This window comes from Biomphalaria glabrata, chromosome 3 (genome assembly GCF_947242115.1).
Source record: "Biomphalaria glabrata chromosome 3, xgBioGlab47.1, whole genome shotgun sequence".
In the NCBI taxonomy this organism is placed as follows: domain Eukaryota; kingdom Metazoa; phylum Mollusca; class Gastropoda; family Planorbidae; genus Biomphalaria; species Biomphalaria glabrata.
This window is the reverse complement of record NC_074713.1, coordinates 48,583,111-48,601,532: the sequence shown is the minus strand read 5'-3', so window position 1 is coordinate 48,601,532 and position 18,422 is coordinate 48,583,111. Positions and strand designations below refer to the sequence as shown.

The 18,422-nt window shown below is 36.5% G+C and overlaps 2 protein-coding genes across 3 annotated transcripts in view; both read left to right on the top strand.

Annotated features, from left to right (window-relative positions):
- Positions 1 to 18,422, top strand: part of LOC106061499 (uncharacterized) — a 125,227-nt gene that overhangs the window by 52,541 nt on the left and 54,264 nt on the right. The gene's annotated exons all lie outside the window — the stretch shown is intronic.
- LOC106061503 (uncharacterized) lies at positions 712 to 11,759 on the top strand. Of its 2 annotated transcripts, XR_008776800.1 has the most exons (3): positions 712 to 1,864; positions 5,999 to 8,888; positions 8,925 to 11,759. XR_008776800.1 is itself a non-coding variant. In XM_013219668.2 (2 exons), exons 1-2 carry the CDS (start codon positions 1,849 to 1,851, stop codon positions 8,041 to 8,043), a joined length of 2,061 nt encoding a protein of 686 aa, XP_013075122.2. In that variant the 5' UTR covers positions 712 to 1,848; the 3' UTR covers positions 8,044 to 11,758. The 2 variants fall into 2 exon arrangements, 1 of the variants encoding a protein (XP_013075122.2); XM_013219668.2 differs by having other exon boundaries at positions 5,999 to 11,758.

Here is an 18,422-nt window from a genome sequence, read left to right as displayed (position 1 = left end):
TGCATCAGTGTTACGCGAGACGTGCTGGTTTCATTCACTGTTTACTGTAGTCTAATTGTGTCGAATAAAGCCATGGTATTGGTATACTAGTCGTTATCATTTCATTACAAGATTGCAAACTCTTCATGGGTGAATGGACGGTGTCCACGGTTTTTCGAAAACGGCTCAAATAAATTTTACAGTTTACGCATTGCTACTCATTGAGAACTCTAGTTTGATCGTTATAATTTTCCAAAATTTAATCATCTTAAAATAAAATTGTAAAATTTATAACGGTTTCAGCGGGTATTCCCGCACTTGACCCAAATGTTTCATTATATTCAGTAAAGAGTTGAATATAGAGACGTGACTGCACATTTTTGCGCATCGTTTTATGTAGAAATTAGATGCACTATAACTAAAGAATTTGATTTGGCAAGCTCACAGGAAAGACTCCTTACAATGTAAAACCATTACATGAACTACAGTATATGAGAAATTATATGCCGCCATTACATCCTAAATTGAGAGATCAATTTATAAAATAAAAAAATAGAAATTTATGTAACTTGTTCAGGGGCGGACTTTCTATATTTGCAAACGGCTAAATGCCCGGTGGGCCGCACCAAATTGGGTGGTCTGGTCGGGACCCAAGGAAAAAAAATTCAGCAATCAATGCAGACAACTTTAAAGAAAAAAAAAGTAATAGCAGGAAGACACAGATGCCGAACGCAAACGTACACATCCAGTTTCCGATTCATTAACAGACTATATATATATATATATTATAAAGAGAATAAGTTTTACACATAGAATATGACATGCCCTTTGTGGGCCGGGTAATATGGTAATGCCCCGACAGATTTTCATACCCTGTCCGCCCCTGGAATTGTTGTGTGTGTGTGTGTGTGCTTTGGAGTGGCAGACTCGCAATTCTTCTCCCTTTCCCGCCTACTTCTGAAGTCATAAATATTACTGAAGACTTTTAACTTCCTTTGTATGTCTAAATAACTCCAAAGTTGTATACCGTCAATATGTCATAAGAATATACATTTCTTTCCAACCACAAGCATGATTAAGTGTTCCATTCTCACTTGTTAGCCAAACAGTGCCCAATAATGTTATAATTCTTTATTTTTTATTGTACTTTTGCATATATGTGTGTGACACACACTAGATCTAAGTGTGAGACAGTCCTAGTTATTTACATATTAATTTGCATACGGTCTTAGTGCTAGCCACGCCCATGCCTAGGGCCGTTACCTATGTAGTTCTGTGAGTGAATGTATAGTGTTTAGCCAAAAAAGAAAAAAAAAAGGAAAACTATTGACTATTCATTTCTACGCCTTTCCACGCCTCCGATCACCTTTGCCAATGTTCTATTTTTTTTTTCGCCTTGTGCTTTCAATGACCAGTCTGACAGAGATTTATGACAGCTCTCAGCTAGTTAGACTCAAGTCGCGGCATTAAATATGGAATCAAGAAGCATGTGAATACCTGCAGTCAAGTGAGCGCAGAGAAATGAATGCCAGTGGAGAGGTCATCGTGATCCAGAATAGGACCTGTTCGTTTCTTCAAGAGAGTGGATCAGCTTAGAGCGAAGTGAACTAGCAATTGTGAATTGTGAATGTCATTATAGTCTAGATAGAGATCTGAATCTAAACTAGATTAGAGATTAATGAATCTAAACTAGATTAGAGATTAATGAATCTAATTGGATGGAGTTCAAACACACACACACACAAGTTTTAGCGACTAAATTGACATGATTTTATGTCAGTACATGCAACAAAGAAATGTTGAAATATGGTGTATTTTTTAAATGAATCTGTGGATTAAAAAAAAACATTCCAGAGAAAGACGGAAACCATGGCACATTGCATGAGTAAGTCTTGAAGGTAGAAGTGTATAGTGCACTGACTAACTTAGAATGTAGAACTATATAGTAGAAGTGTGTAGTGCACTGACTAACTTAGAATGTAAGACTATATAGTAGAAGTGTATAGTGCACTGACTAACTTAGAATGTAAGACTATATAGTAGAAGTGTATAGTGCACTGACTAACTTAGAATGTAAGACTATACAGTAGAAGTGTATAGTGCACTGACTAACTTAGAATGTAGAACTATATAGTAGAAGTGTATAGTGCACTGACTAACATAGAATGTAGAACTATATAGTAGAAGTGTATAGTGCACTGACTAACTTAAAATGTAAGACTATACAGTAGAAGTGTATAGTGCACTGACTAACTTAGAATGTAGAACTATATAGTAGAAGTGTGTAGTGCACTGACTAACTTAGAATGTAAGACTATATAGTAGAAGTGTGTAGTGCACTGACTAACTTAGAATGTAAGACTATACAGTAGAAGTGTATAGTGCACTGACTAATTTAGAATGTAAGACTATACAGTAGAAGTGTATAGTGCACTGACTAACTTAGAATGTAGAACTATATAGTAGAAGTGTATAGTGCACTGACTAACTTAGAATGTAGAACTATATAGTAGAAGTGTATAGTGCACTGACTAACTTAGAATGTAGAACTATATAGTAGAAGTGTATAGTGCACTGACTAACATAGAATGTAAGACTATACAGTAGAAGTGTGTAGTGCACTGACTAACTTAGAATGTAGAACTATATAGTAGAAGTGTATAGTGCACTGACTAACTTAGAATGTAAAACTATATAGTAGAAGTGTATAGTGCACTGACTAGCTTAGAATGTAAAACTATATAGTAGAAGTGTATAGTGCACTGACTAGCTTAGAATGTAGAACTATATAGTAGAAGTGTATAGTGCACTGACTAACTTAGAATGTAGAACTATATAGTAGAAGTGTATAGTGCACTGACTAACTTAGAATGTAGAACTATATAGTAGAAGTGTATAGTGCACTAACTAACATAGAATGTAGAACTATATAGTAGAAGTGTGTAGTGCACTGACTAACTTAGAATGTAGAACTATATAGTAGAAGTGTATAGTGCACTGACTAACTTAGAATGTAGAACTATATAGTAGAAGTGTATAGTGCACTGACTAACTTAGAATGTAGAACTATATAGTAGAAGTGTATAGTGCACTGACTAACTTAGAAGGTAAGACTATACAGTAGAAGTGTATAGTGCACTGACTAACTTAGAATGTAAGACTATACAGTAGAAGTGTATAGTGCACTGACTAACGTATACATTATACACATAAAGAGACAAACATACATATTTACATATGCCGTTTCAAATTATAATCTTTCTTGCTTTAATTTAACATTTATATATACAAAGTTTATTATCAGCTGCTGGAGTTGTTTTTTTTTTTTGTACAAAGTTTATATCAACTCTGTCTGTTCGTCTGTCTGGTAAAAAATGTGTACACGTTATTTCTCCCACAGCAATTCTCGGATCAAGCTGAAACTTAACAAAATTATTCATTGGCATAGGCAAAATATGAATTAATAAAAAAGTAACCAACCAGTCATCAATTCTGTTAATTAATTATTTTGTTTGATACCAAAAAAAAAACAAAAAAAAACTTCAGTATTCACCTATATGGCTAAATTTGTTGGATATATCCATTTGAAATAATTATTAACACTAATTCTCCTTCGCACATTCTCCGATCAAGTTGATACTTTAAAATATTCTTTAATGTAGCTAACAAAATATGGATAAAAAAACAACAACACCCAAATTAGTCAATTAAATATTGGTAATTAATTTTTGTTTATATCAAATAAGGGGAATAACTATTACATTATTGATATATATAGTTTTTAGGGCGCAGTTATTCCCCTTTAGATAAGCGTTGTCTTTTTTTAAAAAAGGATTTTGTTAATATTTTGTTTGTTTTTTATAAAAGAAAAAAAAATCCACTTCTCTAACCATCTGACAGTAGGTTGAGAAATAAAAATATATAAAAACAACAAACAGAGCCAATATTTTTATTGAACTAAATCGAATGTAGGGACGCACTTTAGGTGACTGCACAGTTATAAGGACATTGATCCAAAAGCGAGACTGGAGATTAGGTAGATAAACGGACAGTTGAGGATTTCATAGAGGTAACATCGTTAAGTATAGAGACTGAGACTAGAATGTTCCCCTTAGGAATTAAAACAGTTTTATTCTTCATACCCCTGTTGATTGACTTTATTGTGAAGTGTCTTGATCTGAACGTCTGTAGCCATGAACTCGCAAGTTATACTACGCGTACATCAGCACGCAACCTATCTTCTGATCAGTACAAAGTATACAGACTCAGATTAGACATGTTCTCTACACGAATACGCAATGCACTTATGAAGACAGAATCAGAGCACGACATGAAGCTTGTCAATACAATATGGCTGCCTGGTTGTGCGGTTTGCGCGCTGGACTGTCGTTAAGATTTATCGATGGTCTAGGGTTCAAACCCTGCCCGCTCCCATCCCCCCCGTCGTCCTGCGGGAGGTTTGGACTAAGAAGTAAACTACTTCAACTCTGAAGGAACATCCGAAACATGTAAAACATTTTACAAAACATTTTACAATATTGGAAGATAGCACGTCATAGAATGGTAGTAAGATTTATGGCTCAAGACTTCAAAGTGACTAGAGTCTAGACATTTCACTTAACTCCTTTATCGATATTAAGCTGTTGCTTCATCTTCAACAAACGTCATATTTAGCTCTTGTGTTGTCTGCTGGAAACGACTCGCATGCACACAGTTTACGTCAATATGAGAGCTTAGTATCACATCATCAAGAGGAAATTCACCGAAGCCTGATTTCCACACAATATAGGTTTCACCAAAAAGTGAACAACTATATATAAAATTATGGAGCACTTAATTGGGGCTTAGTGGCTGAGTTTTATGCAGCGCTTGGTTTCCAAACCGAAAGCTCTTGAGTTCCAATCTTTAATTTTCAAAATCAGCAACACGTAACTCTTATAATGTCTTGTTATTTATAATGCAATGTAAGACACATTTCCTCGCGGATAATAAACTTTATGATTATCAAAAATATAAAATTGACATAAATGTTCCTTAGATCATTGCGGAGACCGTAGTGTGTGTTTGATGTTCCTTTCACAACCGGAGGGCACTAAAAATAGACAAAAAGTACCTAATTGTATCTTTATCAAAGAGCGAGTTATATTGTGTAAATCGAGTACAACCGTTTTCACAAACTTTTATATTATCAAATATATATCAATATGTCGACTGAACGGGTAAACCCATTTTCATACTTTACTTTCATTTTCGTGGCAAAATTAAAAAAAAAAACACAAATTCTTCCAAGTTTGACATAGATCTAAATACAATCCAGTACATCAGTAATACCCAAACTAAGGCCCGCAGGCCGCGGTCATATTTGGCTAGTAATTATTATTATTATTATATTATATTATTATTATAACTTACCTTTATTGGGTCAAGCGGAAACTTTGCACAATTATTTCCAACTTTTTGTTGTGGGCAAGTTACCGACCAAAATTTTGTGTAAGTGTGCGTGTGTGTTGTGTGTGTGAGAGAGGGGGGGTATAAAGCGATCGTTCTCACTCAAGTTCAAACTCTGAGCTAGAAGGCGTTAGGAGGAAGTAATAGAGAGAGAGAGAGGGAAAGAGTGAGAGAGAGAGAGAGAGGGGGGGGGGTAGCTGGCAGTTCAATTCAACGAATGTTAAGAGAGTGAGATACAGATACGAACATTTACAACTAAAACGTATATTAGAGGGAAACGCTAAAATAGCGGCAATTTCAATGAAGTGTAGTATAGGTAACTGTTTGGGGGAGGAGAAGGACACAGGCACAACAAACATATCTAGCGGATGTGTAATATAGTAGTGGTTGGAGATCTCTATACAAGGACCGCAATAATAGACGCTTATGGACCACTAGTTTCCACGAACCATAGCGAACCACAGTTGTATATTTTGTTTTGGTTTAAATTAAATAAAAATTTAAAAAAAATTTACAGCTTAAAGAGTTTGATTTCAATAAATCCTAATTAAAACTTTCTTTTATTTTTCAGCATCCAAGTCGGTTCATACACGCCCAAAGAATTATCTTATCCTTTTGAGTCTGATCACTTTTATCGTGATAATCTCCCTTTCTTACATCCAGAGTGGAGGTTATTACATTGATCAGATATTTTTAGCCATCGAGTCAGAAGATGATTACCTTCAGCTCAATATGTCCGAATCGTCTGACTATGATTATTACAAAACTTTAAATAATACAATAAGCTATAGATCGGACTATGGCGACGCATATGACAATACCACATGCGATTTCCCTCAATTCGATCCATTTGATCCCGATGTGGTCAAGTTTGCCAAACTGGACATGCCAAAACTATCGTGTGACGGCGGGCTACCCGATTTGACATACCTGAAAGGTAACCTTCTCATTGTCAACAAAACAAAAGTTCAGGAAATGTTCCCTGCCTACAACGTAATCTGTAAGTATCGGGAAGTTCTCCGCAAGTCAAACAGCGATACACTATTTGAATACAGTGCTGTAAGACAACAATTCAGTGATAGCATAAAGCTTCCTATAGATGCTGAGTTCTTGATGGTGACGTGCGATAGAACAGGGACCAACAGGTCAACAGAGACTGAAATGCTGTCCAAAACCTACTACCAGCTAATCCCTAAGCTGGATAACCTCCTTCAGATGGAGGACCTACGATTGCGGAAAAGGTTGGCCGAGTCATCCCCCAAGGAAACCCTCAACGTCATCATGCTAGGGTTTGACGGCGTATCACGATATCAGTTCATCAGAGCAATGAACAAGACGTACAATCTTCTCGTGAAAGACTTTCAGTCCTTTGATATGACAATGCACAGCCAGGTTGGGAGAAACACATTTCCCAATTTTTTAGGCTTATTCACGGGCAACTCTGAAAAAGAGACGAGTACATGGTGGAAAAACAAAGATCGCGCTGATGAGTTTAATCTCCTTTGGAAAGATTATGAAAAAGCTGGTTATCGGACTCTGTTCTCTGAAGACTATCCGCTAATTGGTGCCTTTATCATTCAGTCAAGCGGATTTTACAACGTACCGACTGCTTATTACAACAAAGCCCTGACTGTAGCCATGGATGCGGATAAGGATGTATGGAAACACGGAAGACATTGTATTGGGAACAAACCGGAAGTTCTGTTCCACTATAATTATTTAAAGCTCTTCTTAGACTCGTTTCCTAATCGGCCACTTTTTTCTCTTCTCTATTCCACTCGAATATCTCATGACGAAATTACAATGCTTCGAAGCGCTGACGACCACGTTTACACATTTTTAACAGAACTCAAAAGAATCGGACATCTCCAAAATACTTTGCTCATTACATTTTCGGACCATGGCATTCGCTTCGGACCGCTCCGATACACAAAACTTGGTGACGTAGAAAATCGAACGCCTTTTGCTATCTTTACATTTCCGCCTTGGTTTTTGAAAAAATACCCAGATGTGGCCAGAAATCTCAAAACCAATAGAAATCGTTTGACTACTCATTACGACACGCATGCAACTCTTCAAGACCTACTATACTTCAAAGGAAGAAGAGATAAACCTTTATCTAAATCTAAACATGGAATTAGTTTGTTTGAAGAGATTCCAAGAAACAGGACATGCACAGAGGCTGCTATTGATCAAGAATTTTGTCTTTGTGGCTACCAGAATTTCGAAAAAGTAAATGCCAATTCAGAACTGTCCTTTTATCTTGCCAAAGTGGTTGCTATTTTTCTAAACTCCAAAATTGACAAAAGATTATGCCATGCACTAAAAATTAGCAACATTCTATCGATCCAAAGACTTCGGGTAGTTAACAGTAGCACAAAAATCGCGAGCTCAGTGTTTAGAATGAAAGTGAAGACAGTTCCAGGCGAGGGAGTCTTTGAGGTCGTGGTAGATTCGGTGGAAAAAAAACCCGGAAAGACCTGGGACCAGCTGACCAAAGACAACCTTAAAGACGTCAAAGTTTTGGAAGGTGTGGACAGACTCAACATGTATCATGGTCAGTCTGAGTGTGTTGATGACGCGAAGATGAAACTATTTTGTTATTGTAAGAATTGATTAAAACCATAAATTCACATCTATTATAGATGAGAATGGGTACCTGACGTTATCTGGGGAAAGGTAAAAGCAGTTGGTCGTTGTGCTGGCCACATGACAACCTCGTTAACCGTGGGTCACAGAAACAGATGAACTTTTCATCAACAACTATATATTTTTATAGCTATAATATCAAAGTATAAAAATTTCTAACAATGAAACATTATTCTAATTGAATCAGTAATAAAAGTCTTTCATGTTTAGGCTAAGACATCTTGTCAGATAGATTTTTATTTTTCTAAGAATGCTTAGGATAACCCAACTATAGCAAGCAGAACTTTTGAAACAAAGATCGGCAATTCATCTTTTCACTCGTATGGGTAGGTTTTAATCATAGTCAGAGAGAAAGGCATGAGACCTTTCTCGATACCTACAGTTAAGAAACTTCTATATTGTGAGAGCTTTAACCCCTCTAGAGCGGCGGCTGATTACTTTCAGCATTGGCTCTAAATACTGGGAGACGCAGTCAGTAGACCTGACGAGCGTACAAGACCCATGTCAGCCATAGGCCAGCGCTTTCCCCCAACACACAACAGTAGAGCTCTGAAATTGTCAAGAGTTCAGAGGCAGGCCAAGAAAAGACACAGGATCCTGCAAAATTAGCCCTTTTCGGAAGAAGAGATTTGATGTTGCTTGAGTTACATGAGGACAGCTCGTGGATGTCGACCCCAAAGAGATTTGAAGTTGCTACAGTATCTTGAGGAAAGCAAAGGGCGGTTGACCCTAAGAGATAAGAAGTTGCTACATTTATCAGAGGACAGCAGGTGGAGGTCTGTGGACACTGTCCATGGAGGACAGAGGTGGAGGTCTGTGGACACTGTCCATGGAGGACAGAGGTGGAGGTCTGTGGACACTGTCCATGGAGGACAGCAGGTGGAGGTCTGTGGACACTGTCCATGGAGGACAGCAGGTGGAGGTCTGTGGAAACTGGCCAAGTAGGACAGCAGGTGGAGGTCTGTGGACACTCTCCATGGACGACAGCAGGTGGAGGTCTGTGGACACTGTCCATGGAGGACAGCAGGTGGAGGTCTGTGGACACTGCCCAAGGAGGACAGCAAGTGGAGGTCTGTGAACACTGTCCATGGACGACAGCAGGTGGAGGTCTGTGGACACTGTCCATGGAGGACAGCAGGTGGAGGTCTGTGGACACTGCCCAAGGAGGACAGCAGGTGGAGGTCTGTGAACACTGTCCATGGAGGACAGCAGGTGGAGGTCTGTGGACACTGTCCAAGGAGGACAAACTCTCACGTTTTTATGCTTTTCAAAACTCGATTTTTCCCCCTGGATATATCTCCACTTGATCTTGAATTGATAGATAGCATAGATTAAAAAAAAATCTTTTTAAAAAGAGAAAATGTGAGCCCCTGAAGTCCTCAATCAACAAATTTTAATGATGATGTTGCTAATGAAACGGCATCGTTCTCATTTTCAAGCATTAATACTGCTGTAACTCTAGTGGCAAAGAATAGTGCGACCTAATGACACACGTGACTCAGGCAAATCACACAGGTCAACGGATGTCAATGGACAATGGACAGTACTGTTAGTACAATTATGCCCCGTGTTAGGGTCATGCGATCGAAAGCCTTCCTTGACCAGAGACAGTGTTTAAGAAAGAAGAGTTCAGTCCACGACAGAAAGTCAGTAAGGACGGTTCAGTACAAAGTGAGTCCTCGAGAATGTAGCTGTACGAGTACAGAAGTAGACCAAGAGACTAATAGCGTTTAGTTGGCAGTTCTGTTATGTACAACAAAACATTTGTAGCAGCTGTAGCCAATTGTGTAGATTTGGCTGTTGATGTAGTTAGTTATTCAACTACTACACTATTTTTGGAACTCTTGTTGTCAAGGTTCTTGAGTTAGATGTGTTGTTAAGCAGTGTTTGTCGAAGGCCTAATAGAGAAAATCGTAAAAATATAATAAACCAAATTCAGCATTTTAAAATTATTGTTATTAATTGTTCTTAATTGTATGTATGTTCAATATTTTTGTATTGATATAAATCATAACAAGCAATAGGTTTGTATAAGCTTAAAAGTATGTCATTATTTGGTCAAAATGTAAAGGAACCGTAAAACTGGACATAAACTTTTATAAGATTTTTGATTAACTTTTTTGTTTGTTTGTATTATTGTTGTTAATAAATACACAAATAATAGCCTTCAAGAATATTCCAACGTAATGCAGAGACTGGGCCCCAGGCCACTCCTTACAGATAACCTGGCTATAGACAGTGGACAAAGATTAAGACTGACATAACAAGGTGCAGAAGCTAATCTTGCACCAAATGAACATCTCTTGTTGTCTGCTCTTGCCTTTAACAGCCTTCACCAAACGTTGCGACATTAAAGTGTCTAAAATAATGGATTGACAAAAGCAAAGAAAACGTTTACCTGTTTTTTTTTTTTTGTAAGAGTACCGTCCACTAGTGTATACAATAAGAGCTGTTTAAGTATTAGATAGACTCAACATTTTCAGGCATCACAAACTTTGTAGGTTAATATTTCTACCTGCCCAACATTCGATTTTGTCCCCAAGTTATCCCGACTTCTGTTTAGCTTAGATATTGAAACACAATTATCTCAGTATACAATATCAAATATTCATACAATGTATTTTTACAAAGCTTATATGAACTCTGTCTGTCTGTCTGTCAGGCAAAAATTTTGTACACGTTATTTCACCGACACCAAATCTCTCGGATCAAGCTGAAATTTTAACCAATTATTTCTTTTACCTCACAACAAAAGAATCAATATAAATAAAAATTAAAAAAATAGTTAATTAACAATTAATTAATAAATTACTTTTTTATATCTAAAACAAGGGAAAGAAATAGTACTTTCCATTCGGCTGAGGTCTTAGGCTTTGTAATCACAAACATGAAATAGAAACAATAGATAACTAGACAATCTTCCATGTTCATGGGACTCTTTGCTAGCAGAGTGGTTACCGCGTTGGCTTGAGAAACCTGAGAAGGCTTTAGCCCACAAGTTGAAGTTCTGGTCATTTCTCCCTTTTGTTTGTGTACATTTTAAAAAATAAATTTAACAAATTTAATTACATGACTGATATAAACGAATTGATACACATTAATATAAGCATTATTATTTTTTAAAACGTATTTGTTTGTACTATGCTTGTTAAATATGGACTCAATTTGGTTAATAGATAGATAGATAGATAGATAGATAGATAGATAGATAGATAGATAGATAGATAGATAGATAGATAGATAGATAGATAAATAGACAGACAGACAAACAGGTAGATAGATAGATAGATAGATAAATAGACAGACAGACAAACAGGTAGATAGATAGATAGATAGATAGATAGATAGATAGATAGATAGATAGATAGATAGATAGATAGATAGATAGATAGATAGATAGATAAACTAGTTGGGGAAAACAAGAGACTCTCATGGACAAAATATGACTGCCTTAAAAATAAAACGAAACAAAGTGTATAAGGTCAAAACGAAACAAAGTGTATAAGGTCAAAACGAAACAAAGTGTATAAGGTCAAAACGAAACAAAGTGTATAAGGTCAAAACGAAACAAAGTGTATAAGGTCTCAAGTAAATTCTTCATATCCACTACATTTCAAATTCGTTACTCTGTATCCTGTACAGTTTACATTGGTTGATCAAATGTCTTCATTTGCAATCCAAATAGATCAAAACCTACACTTCGCAATGGCTTCCTTCTAACGCATATACATATATTGGTGTACAATGTTTGCTTAATCTGATAAAATAAATAGTAACATGATATTTCCGTTAAATTTTGTGGTTTATTCAATATATTTATTGTGTAATATAGCTTGTATTCACTGCAATTTTAGCATTGCTTCTAAATTTAATCCTAGAAAAAAAAAAGGGTTATGGCAGTGTTTCACAAACTTTTTCATTAACGGAACACTTGGCACATTCTGAGTAGGTCTACTTAGCGGAACACTGATTATTTTTTATAGAGATGAATGTACGTGGTGGCCTTCTAGTTTAACTATTACAGTAGTTTGGGAAACACTTATTCATGCCTCACGAGAACACAACGGTTCCACGGAATACAGTTTGGGAACCACTGGGCTATGGTAACAAAAAGATGTAAATACGTCAAAATAATTGACCGCATTAAGAGAGCATTGCGTTGGCCAGTCTTCATTCATATTGATTGACTTAAGAATGTGTTAAACTTCTTATGCTCAAGTATGTCTCTGGTGTGTGAAGCGAAGTCGCCAGTGGACGGACTCATGTATTTAGGGAGAGTGGGCTATTTATTGAGTTGCTTCTTAGTTGACATATCTGACAGTGAGTGGTAAATGGTAAACAATATTCAATGTTTATAAAACATTATAAAAGTATTTAGTTTCATTTGATGAAGTCTCTTGATTCAATTAGTGCACAATTCCCTTGTCTGTCTGTCTGGTATGAATTTTCTACACATTTTTTCTCCCATTTCCCATTCTTGGATCCAGTTAAAATTTTACAAAATTATTCATAATCGATGACAATACATGAATCAGTAAAAAAAATTAACCAATTAGTAATTAATTAGTTTTAATGTTAATAAATTCATCTTATTGTATAAAGAACAAGATAGTTAAGCATTGCAGCATTCAGAAACATGGCCGTGATTTACATTGCAAAAGGTGAATCAATGTATAGAAAATACAAATATATATATGAAACCTTCTTGGCCAAAGTAAATACAAGACACATTTGGAATTCGATGCCTTCAAATTAAGGTCAACAAACAACAATAAATTCGAGGAAAACCTCTTGACCAAAACGTTCTTTGTTTTTTTTACTTTGGTTTAGTTGTGTGTTCTGTATATATATACATATAAAGTATCTATTTTATTTTCTTAATAATTTATGCCTGGCCTGGACAAAAAAAAATTCACACACGAAATGTAACCGCACCTCTTATAATAAAATATATTTATAGTAGTATGGGAGACAACTGGAGAGTTTCTACTGACGTAATGCTTATTGAGCCAGTTGTCTAGCCTTATAGGTAATCTTAGTTATAGACTACCAGCAGAAAAAGGAAGAGACAGCAACAATCAATGAAATGGTCACTTTTTTTAGCAACACTGGCAATCAGTTCTGTTTGACACAACGCTGAGAACGCCGAGCAAAACGTAAAATATCTATCTATCTATCTATCTATCTATCTATCTATCTATCTATCTATCTATCTATCTATCTATCTATCTTATCTATCTATCTATCTATCTATACAGAGAGAGAGAGAGAGAGAGAGAGATGGTAGCAAAAACAATCTATGAGAAAATTAGTAACAGTAGTCATGTATCGTTAGTCTGTACCTGCTACCTGGAACTTGGAGACTCACTTGTAAATCGCAACAGTAATTGAAAGTGCTACTACATAATACATAAAGAGCTGCTAAAATTGACGTTGTAGTGCTACAATGTGGAGTTGGCATTTTTTTTTGCGAGTTCTGTTCATATCCATGAAGATTATGTTTCAATGGATGTACAGTATACCCTATGACCCTGTTTGGAATTTTATAAAGATTTGAATTTTTTAGCTGAAGACTTGTGTTAATCCTTTACGTAATATAAATCCTATTCATTCAGAGAAGTTAAAAAAAGGTTGGACGTCAAAAAACTGGACCCCTTTCCAGCCATATACACATTAGAAGTCAATTTCATGTACCGCTTAAACAGCCCGTCTTGTATTCACAGTGACACGTTCTATTTCTAGCATTGCCTTCCTCCCCCCCCCCCCCCCTTTCCGATACAAGCAAAAAGAGTACATGCCAAGAACCTTAATAATGCTATCGCTAGGGTTACCTCCCTTGGAAAATGAATAGTGACTACTTTGGAAGCTCATATCTTGTTCAGATAAAAGACAGGGGCGAACTGGGTGCCAAAATCGGCTGACATCTTGAGTGCCATATGATAGGTATCCATAAGTAAAGTTTAATATAACAATTAAATTTGAATTAGCAAGCTCACTGTAAAGATCTTTTTTTCACTATTGAAGCATTAATATCAATAAATACAATGATAAATTATATACCTTCACCAGTCTCATAGAAACTGATTTAAAAAATGGTACTTGTTTATTTAATGCTTGCGAGAAGACAACTCTAGTTTCTACTGTCTTTCATGCCTATATCTTGGGTCATAGATATTATTATTATTAAATACTGAGTTTTAACTTTCTATGTGTATCCAAATAACTCCAAAGTTCTATGCTGTCAATATGTCAAAGGAATATGCATTTCCTCCATATATCAGCATGATCAATGGTCTTTCATTTTTATTTAGTAGCGTTACAAATAATATCCTCTCCTGTCAATCAGAATCTCAACCCACTTTTCTTGACACCGCCGCAACCTCTTGTCAAAAAATAATTATATAGTATGGGAGTCAAACAACTGGTGAATATCTTCTGACGTAATGCTTATTGAATCCCAAGCTCGACTCTCCCTTTCTTTGATCCTTGACACGCATGTTTTACTGGGTCTTGGTTCCTGAGCAATTACTGATTCATTTGCATTAAGTCTTGGTGAATGCGAAACCCATGTTTTTTTTTTTTTTTTTGCCGCTAAAGTTAGGTGGGGTAACTCTAGTCCGACTTGCAGAAATAAAAGAGAGTTTTTTTGTGTGTGTTTTTTTTTTTTTGCTAAGCCTTCCCCACTCCCTTTTTTGTCAGCAGTTTTTATCGTCTAGTGCAGGGGTTCTCAACCTGTGGGTCGCGATCCCTTTGAGGGTCGAATGACAATTTTTGAGGGGGTCGCCTACTACCATCGGAAAATGGATTAATTTATTATTTGGGGGGGGGGCTATTTTTCATCGGAAGTTTCTTTTTTAATATATATTTTGAGTGTGTCTCTAACGTGTTTCAACAAGCGTATTTCTACTATAGTCGATATACATTTATATTTCAGATCTTTTTAAATTTAGAAAATTATTCAGATTATTATATTATTAAACAGATTATGAAACGATCGTCAAGTGTCAATAAAATAAAAATAGGGAATAACAAAGATAGAACTAAGAACATGGACATATAGCCAGGGGATACGAAGGACGCTTTAAGTGAATGTATCATCACTGAACGTAGACGTGGTTTTTATTGGTAGTTACTTTCTTTTTTTTCTTTATTCAAAAATATTTGCTGCGGTCCACATCTTCGTTGTTGCAGAATACTTTTTCAACAACTGAAATTACTGTCCATCAAATGCGTCGTAACGCCATTGCGGGATGAAACATTTCTATGGAGAAGATCTAATCACTTCGTGAAAAAAATTGAACACTAGCTAAATCACATTGACCTCAGCCAATGAACGAAAACAAAAATGGTAGGGGGTCGCCCCCTAGTTGAAAATTGTAAAAGGAGGTCGCGGAGCTCAAAAGGTTGAGAACCGCTGGTCTAGTGCATCCAGCAACCAGCTCAAAGTATTTTATTTCATCTCTCAGCTTGCGAGAGAAAAAAAATTAGCCGCATGAATAGTGTTCACACATGCAGGCACTTGCTGAGAATTGAATGCTAGTCGAGAGGTCATCGTGTCCTAGAATAGGATCCGCTGTTGCTTTTGACCTAGGCGTACCCCTTCTAGTATTTTCGTAAAGCTGAGTACTCCTCGGGAAAAAAAAGGATTTATTTTAGTAACAATCAATTTTTTTTAGTCCTAAATACACACAAAATAATAATTACTCTATCACAATTAAGTATTTGATTAGTGAGTTCATTTTTTTTTTGCATGCTTGAGAGCATGGGCGTTGGGGGTTGGGGCTCAAAACCCCCCGAAATGAAATCGGTATTTAGTGACTGATTTTTTTGCTTCGATTTAGTTTATTTTAGGTGAGATTTTAAGACTAAACCATCACTTGCCACAGCGCAGCCAAGGGGTTTTGAGTTTAAAACACCTTACCAGGGGGGTTTTCAGTTAAATCCCCTTCTTCTATAAAACAACAACAACAACAAAAATAATGCAAACGACAATCCCCGAATTCCAGGAGCATAGCTAAGAAAGATTTTGAATTTAAAACCCCCTCCGAAATTAACGATAAAACCCGCTCTTTAATATAAGACTATCCATTCATCAGTCATCAGATTCTATGAGCTAGCCAAGAGAGGTTTTATGTTTTGGTTTGCAGCTAAAATCCACCTCTTCAATATAAAAAAAGCAAATCTAAAAAATACCTCTTCAATAAAAAAAGTAAATTTAGCACTCAAAATGTTATGAGCGTAGCCAAAGGGAGTTTTGAGTTTAAACCCCCTTTCAGCGGTGTTTGAAGCCAAAAAATACCTATACAATATAAAAAAAAGCTTATTATACACTCAAAATGCTATGAGCGTAGCCAGCCAAGAGGGGTTTTGGGTTTAAGCCACTTCCTCCAGAGGGCTTTTTTAAAGTTCGAAACCTCTCCAGATCGTTTTGAGTTTAAAATCCTCCTTCTTTGAGCGAAGCTAAGGGGGTTTTGAATTTGTTAAACACAACTGCAGAGAATTTTTAATTTAAAACCCTTCAATAGATTATTTTTGCAATAAAACTTCCCTTTTCGATATAAAATCTAAAGCAAACTTCAGTCACCAAATTCCAAGAGCGTATTCAAGAGAGGTTACAAATTTCTACCATTGGCTGGACTCCATTAAAAAAGCCCAGTGAATAGTCATGTACCGAAATTGAAAAAGACTAAATGTGGCTCAACAAAGATGGCTAAGACGGATTTTAGGAGTCAGTTATAGAGATCGGGTCTCAACCAAGGAAATCCTATGCCAAAATGGGAGTCGACCCCTTAGTAAGGTTATGACAGAGTGTCGCATGAGATTTGCGGGACATGTTCTCCGACAAAATGAATTACGCATAATAAGAGTTGCGATGACATGAAGGCCATTACACGGGAAGAGCAAACATTGACATCCTAGTACAACTTGGCGTCACACTTTCATGGAGGTTCTCAGAACAGGTGGGAAGAGGCTTCAGATAGCCTGTGACAGATTTTTGTGGAAGCAGCTTGTCGCCCAATGCGCCAAACTGCACGGGAAGATCTAAGTAAGTAAGAATAGCAGATTAGGTTTTTGAAATAAAGCTTTTTAATAGCAAGATAACGTTTAAGTTATCTAGATACAGGCAGGGGCGTAACTAGGGATTTGGGGGCCCGGGGGGATTGACCTCTTTGGGGGCCCCTTGCATTTTGACATTCGACATATGACATGAGGTAATGTACGCAAAAATATATAAGCTCAAAATCAAATTGGTTCAGTATATCAGTAAACTTCACAAAAAGTAATCAACAAGACTCTTAATGAATAATACCGTTGTTTATTAGTTAAATAATGAACAAGTGACAAATCTAAATTGATATCGCTTCACGTTGTGCATTCTGTGCAGCAAAGACATCTATAACATCAACTACATCGATACTTTCTAGTATTTGTGACTTCACTGACATTAAAACCATGATAAGCCTTTCTTGCGTCATTGTGCTCCTGAGATAGTTTTTGATGAGCTTGAGCTTTGAGAATGATCTCACACATGACGTAATGGAAGTGGCCTGAGTTAGTGGTATTCATAGGAGGTTGCAAAGTTTGAGCACACGTAATTCCCATATGAAGCCTGCTTCCTCAATATGTCTATTGGTGATTGTATTACTGTTTGTTGATGAAAAGTGCTCGTGCATCAATGACATAATTGAAAAAGCGATTTTCCATTTATTTCATCATACAAACAGGAAAAGTAGCACAATTTGTCACAAGCTTGTCTTCATCTAACAGGTGTCTTGGTTCAAGAAGAAACCCAAAGGTATCCATTTTCTTTCCAGCCTTTGGAATCTGCCCTTCATCTCCATATGAAATCTGTCCAGCACTTCTGTCGCAACACGTTTGAATTGCAGTTGTATTGACAGTCCTACATTAGAACTCAACTTCCCATCAAGTCTTTTCTTTCTTCTGGTTGTTTTGATTACAGGTAATCCATAGTATTCACTATCTTCTTTTGCTTTTTCGATGGATTGGGTTTTTGTCAGTTTATCATCATTTTGCAGAAAGCATGAAAGGGTACTAATTTCTTTAGCAGCTTCCCGTATATGCTGTCCAGACTTTTGTAGTTTCTTCCGAACTGTATTAATTGGGCGCAGGAGCTTTGACCAGAATTCCAGATAGGCAAAACATTCTTAATTTTCCACTGCATGAAAAAGATTCTGTGCTAATATTATATGATATTACGTCATTGTTGGTTGTTTATGTTTTGTGCGAAAGCAAAGGATTCAGAGCATACAAAAGTGGGAAAGATCCATATCTCGTTATGCTCGAGTATAGAAATACTCCGATAAGTGGACTGCCGTATTCACCAT